Source organism: Opisthorchis viverrini (assembly GCF_000715545.1).
Source record: "Opisthorchis viverrini unplaced genomic scaffold opera_v5_249, whole genome shotgun sequence".
Taxonomy (NCBI): domain Eukaryota; kingdom Metazoa; phylum Platyhelminthes; class Trematoda; order Opisthorchiida; family Opisthorchiidae; genus Opisthorchis; species Opisthorchis viverrini.
In genome coordinates, this window is record NW_008751907.1 from 518,880 (window position 1) to 524,619 (window position 5,740).

The following is a 5,740-nucleotide window of genomic DNA, read 5'->3' on the forward strand; positions in this document are numbered from 1 at the left end:
GCTTACCCGCCCTGCTGTATGCAGCAAGTAAGGCGACCCGGCTGATGGCACCACGCGACGGCCGATGTGGCATGAGAATATTGTTAGTTGTGTAGATCATGGCCTCGTGTAGGTCAGTTGGATGTCTTTCGTCCGGTTCAGTGGAGTGCCGTTAATTTCTCGGGGACTTTTACTGACAGTTATTTTTATAATTCCAAAAGGTTTTCAAATGTGGGAGTTTTTATTTGGGGCTTTTATTATATTGTGCTTCCGAGTATTATTAACGGTGGTTAAAACTTCGAACCACAAATGGCCTGTCTGTAACACTATCTTCTCTATTCAAACGCTTGTTTACGTAGGTTACATGATACCCAGACTTTACTGTGTCATTCTCACTGAGTTTGATACTGACGCACTAACGTCGCACAATCTAGCTCGCTACACAGTTTAGTCGATGCTGTCTCGACTGTGTTGAAAAACATGTCATTAGTAAGAGTCCTTACCGTATATTAGTAAACTACTAACTGTCTGCTGTGGCTTTTTTGCCCAATCTCACTGCCCAATCTTCTGAAAACCGGGCCAAAAAATATTTAGTTTTGCTGTGGCTTGAATATGTTATTTTTCCCTTCACTAGGCCTATCGCTTGGAACCTTTAGTCTTGAAGCACTACACTTCAATACAACCAGCGCTGATCCATCGAGCTGACGCACCAGACCAACCGGATTACGATGAGCTCCCTCTAATAACTTCTACTGGGGAAGAGTTGAGGCGGAACCGTCTTTCAGATACAGTACGTTTTTTCTGGTGTCGTATTTCGAAATATCTTGTAGGTGGGTTTGCACTCGGTGTTCTGCACTACACCTACGAACCGCCTCGAGGACGGCGGAAAATGCACGCAACCCAACATAGTAAGGTGCACCAGCTACTTGTGCTCTTTTCCAATCTCCAGGTTTTAGTTATGTTTCTAACGACGATGATCCAGGGAGAAGGTTGCCACAACATGTTTATTTCGTTTTGGAAACTCCATGAAATTCTTCGATAAAGTGTCGCTCTTGCATGAGCTTAACCACCCACATAGATTCCCTCATCCACATCTTCCGTACTCAATCGCACAATTCGTAATTCACCAGTTACTACATCCGATATGTACGTGCTTTTTGGAAGGAATAACCGATTGCTGTTCATAATAAGAGGTGAACATGCTATGGGTCATTTATTACTTGTGTGACACAGGATGAGTTCTAAGTATCCGATGCATTCTGGATCTCCGTACCGCCAGCTAGAATGAATGGACTAGTGGACTGTGCCTCTGGGTTTTTTCAACACAGTCCGAGTGAGGTTTACGGACACAATAGGACTACAACCTCGGTGCTCGCGAAAATTAACTGCCCAGAAGACAAGTTCCACCAAATAATAAAGCCCTCCTCTGAGAAATTGTTCGAGTGATGAATGACACCAGACTCCTGGCTGTAGATCTGCGCTGGTGTGAATAAGGTGCACCATATACTGTTTACGAATGTCGGCAGAATTTCCAGTCCTTATCAGACCACACGATGCGCATTTGGTAATTTCCAACAAGCACGGAAAATAATTGTAGTCCATTTCGGATCTTCCGTTTTAGTTTGCTTAACCTTGCTTCGTGAAATTCAACTCGATTTTCACTTTTCCATTCCCGCTGCCAGTAAGGTGGGTGCTGAATGAGTTTAATCGAATAGTTCCTGCACAAGTCATTCATATTTTTTTCGACAGTACATAATGTAGCGCTCTGTGATTTAGCCTCAGTTCAGTACTACTGCCCTCGCAAGACCTGTGTTTGTATTCCCTGGCCTACTTTCTGATACTTTCACCCTGAAACTCTGCCAGTTTCTGTGTGGTAGTTGGAACAACTTTGGTACTCTTTTGCTCATTTTCTATTTCTGGCTCAACTCACTTGTTCCGTACGATATCCCTTGTTTTTCTGCTGTGTAGCCTCGTTTATCTGCGGAAGAAAATTGTTCCACAGAACCCCAAGATCAGCAGCGTGACTCGTCCGTTTCTCCCAACCGACAGCGACTCAGCTCCCCGGACTCAAGGCGTATCTCTTTCGCCAGTCAGTTGCGGTTAATTTGTCTTATTTGCTTTCTTTCTAGTTCGTTAGAACTATCCTGTTTGTGTTGTATTGGTTTGTCCAATAGCTTCCAAAGAGCTTGACCTCATTTTTACTAATTATTCTAGTTGGGAATAATGACAATGAGGCTTAGGAAAATGCATGGAATCAAATATTGCTTACTTCGGTTTTTATACTCGACAAATTTGTACTGTCTGATTGTTTGGTGTGCGATACTGTCGCAAATTTATGCTTAGGGATTTTCCCTTATTCCTAACTCCAGTTAGTAAGCATGCATTCCAAACTTCGTTCACAAAAGCTGTATACACTGGTCCATACAACGGCCGAGCGGACTCTGAAACGGTTATGAACTTTCTTTTGCAAATCAATTTAGTTTTCACGAGAGACTCAACTGAATCTCTCGTTTATGATATTTTTCTGTAGTTTTCTAATTCTTTTCCCAGCTTTCTGTGAGAACTCGTGCACGAAAATGCACCTCTCCGTTGTTACCGGCCTGTCACCGGTGCTACCCATTCTCAACACAAGCCCCTCAAACTCGGTGTGGATGTTTTTTTATGCACTTGAACTCTGATTATGATCACCGGGCTGGTCGAAACACAATCATATTTGTGTTTCAGAAACCCACCCATGTACGTCACTCTATATGTGGCGTTATCTGGATCGATAACGAGCGCTTCCAATATTACTTATGACGTAGGTTGTGTTCACTGCGTAGTTGTCAGAGGGGGTAAAATGTAGACCAATTAGTTGGCATGACCAATTAGCACCATGCGATGCATCCCATTGTGTGTTGAAGAAAGCGACGGGGAACCTGTGCCAGTTAACGTTATTCATGTATTATTCATGTGGTTATCCAGTTTTGGTCTCCGCCGGGAGAGTTAGGCAAGTGATGTGCATTTCTCCAATCCTCTTAGGCACGTTCAAATCGAGTGGTGTTTGTTTTTTTCTTGTAACACTTCCTCATTCTTCCTCTGTGAAGGGAGGAATGCTCTTGCCCTTTTGATCATCCCGAACAGTTTTCCTGCTATAATGCTTATGTCGAACGGTATTCGGAAGAAACAACTCGCCCTCGATAGATGAACTGATCATAAAGCATAGATTCCGCTGGCTTGGCCACGTGCTGCGTACGCCAGTCGACTGACTTCCTCGAAGAGCTTTTTTCGCACAACCACGTGAAGGATGGAAGAGAGCCACAAGCTGTCAAACAATGACTGGGCAGCGAAATATAAAAGCAATTACCGGCGAACTCAGCAGCTCTGGTCACTGCCGTCTTCCTGGAAGGGGGCCTCGAGATGGACCATATCAATGGTTAGAGACATCAGATATGACCCAGTCGCACCCTCAATGGCGCTCGTGCATCCAAGCTATTGCTTTCAATGCATACCTCCCTTCCAAATTTCCCCGCTTAACAGTCCACTGACAGATACTCTTTTGCTCATTTTCTATTTCTGGCTCAACTCACTTGTTCCGTACGATATCCCTTGTTTTTCTGCTGTGTAGCCTCGTTTATCTGCGGAAGAAAATTGTTCCACAGAACCCCAAGATCAGCAGCGTGACTCGTCCGTTTCTCCCAACCGACAGCGACTCAGCTCCCCGGACTCAAGGCGTATCTCTTTCGCCAGTCAGTTGCGGTTAATTTGTCTTATTTGCTTTCTTTCTAGTTCGTTAGAACTATCCTGTTTGTGTTGTATTGGTTTGTCCAATAGCTTCCAAAGAGCTTGACCTCATTTTTACTAATTATTCTAGTTGGGAATAATGACAATGAGGCTTAGGAAAATGCATGGAATCAAATATTGCTTACTTCGGTTTTTATACTCGACAAATTTGTACTGTCTGATTGTTTGGTGTGCGATACTGTCGCAAATTTATGCTTAGGGATTTTCCCTTATTCCTAACTCCAGTTAGTAAGCATGCATTCCAAACTTCGTTCACAAAAGCTGTATACACTGGTCCATACAACGGCCGAGCGGACTCTGAAACGGTTATGAACTTTCTTTTGCAAATCAATTTAGTTTTCACGAGAGACTCAACTGAATCTCTCGTTTATGATATTTTTCTGTAGTTTTCTAATTCTTTTCCCAGCTTTCTGTGAGAACTCATGCACGAAAATGCACCTCTCCGTTGTTACCGCCCTGTCACCGGTGCTACCCATTCTCAACACAAGCCCCTCAAACTCGGTGTGGATGTTTTTTTATGCACTTGAACTCTGATTATGATCACCGGGCTGGTCGAAACACAATCATATTTGTGTTTCAGAAACCCACCCATGTACGTCACTCTATATGTGGCGTTATCTGGATCGATAACGAGCGCTTCCAATATTACTTATGACGTAGGTTGTGTTCACTGCGTAGTTGTCAGAGGGGGTAAAATGTAGACCAATTAGTTGGCATGACCAATTAGCACCATGCGATGCATCCCATTGTGTGTTGAAGAAAGCGACGGGGAACCTGTGCCAGTTAACGTTATTCATGTATTATTCATGTGGTTATCCAGTTTTGGTCTCCGCCGGGAGAGTTAGGCAAGTGATGTGCATTTCTCCAATCCTCTTAGGCACGTTCAAATCGAGTGGTGTTTGTTTTTTTCTTGTAACACTTCCTCATTCTTCCTCTGTGAAGGGAGGAATGCTCTTGCCCTTTTGATCATCCCGAACAGTTTTCCTGCTATAATGCTTATGTCGAACGGTATTCGGAAGAAACAACTCGCCCTCGATAGATGAACTGATCATAAAGCATAGATTCCGCTGGCTTGGCCACGTGCTGCGTACGCCAGTCGACTGACTTCCTCGAAGAGCTTTTTTCGCACAACCACGTGAAGGATGGAAGAGAGCCACAAGCTGTCAAACAATGACTGGGCAGCGAAATATAAAAGCAATTACCGGCGAACTCAGCAGCTCTGGTCACTGCCGTCTTCCTGGAAGGGGGCCTCGAGATGGACCATATCAATGGTTAGAGACATCAGATATGACCCAGTCGCACCCTCAATGGCGCTCGTGCATCCAAGCTATTGCTTTCAATGCATACCTCCCTTCCAAATTTCCCCGCTTAACAGTCCACTGACAGATATGTATTTACGCGCCAATTTATCAGCTCCCGCCTCCAATGCGCAGCTACCTACCCCGCCTCCCCGAATCATCGGTGAACGAAACTGCGACAGCTACAACCACTGTATGACAAATACGCGGTTCTTACAGCTGACACTGATAATGATGTTGATCATGCGTAATTGAGGTCCAGGTGCAAAATATTGATCCAAAATGTTGGAGAATTCCTGAAACCGGCAAACGTGCCGGAACCGTAACTTTTGTTTGGTTGTCTTCAGCTTATAACTCAGATCCTACGCCCAGTGCAACCACGATGGGCGAGTAAATAATGCTGATCATGTGTTCATTACTATTGAAGAGTCTGGAAATTTATACGTCCCATGTTCTTGCTAATCAGATCGAAAACATCCCACTACATTCTAGCCCGATGTTGTATGGATGCCTCCGTCACGAAGAGACTGGACCTTACCGTGGTGTGGCGGGTTGTGTACCTCGGAGACCCATTGAGCTATACTGGGGGGGTGTCCGCGCGACACTCACAGAGTCTCTCATACTAGGTTGGTCAATGGTTAGAGGTCTGACGAACACAGTCTCCTGGCCCTCCAGGTTGG

General features: G+C 44.6%; 2 protein-coding genes across 2 annotated transcripts in view; one reads left to right on the plus strand and one right to left on the minus strand.

Annotated features, from left to right (window-relative positions):
* Nucleotides 1–100, minus strand: part of T265_09017 (hypothetical protein) — a gene marked incomplete at both ends in the record, with an annotated part of 16,537 nt that extends 16,437 nt beyond the window's left edge. Inside the window, one exon of the mRNA XM_009174978.1 lies at nt 7–100. Coding sequence (XP_009173242.1) covers nt 7–100 — 94 coding nt within the window. The remainder of the gene's footprint in view (nt 1–6) is intronic.
* Nucleotides 1–1,052, plus strand: part of T265_09016 (hypothetical protein) — a gene marked incomplete at both ends in the record, with an annotated part of 39,173 nt that extends 38,121 nt beyond the window's left edge. The window contains one exon of the mRNA XM_009174977.1: nt 614–1,052. Within this exon, the coding sequence (XP_009173241.1) occupies nt 614–1,021 (408 nt within the window). The remainder of the gene's footprint in view (nt 1–613) is intronic.
* Nucleotides 1,053–5,740: the final 4,688 nt, after the last annotated feature.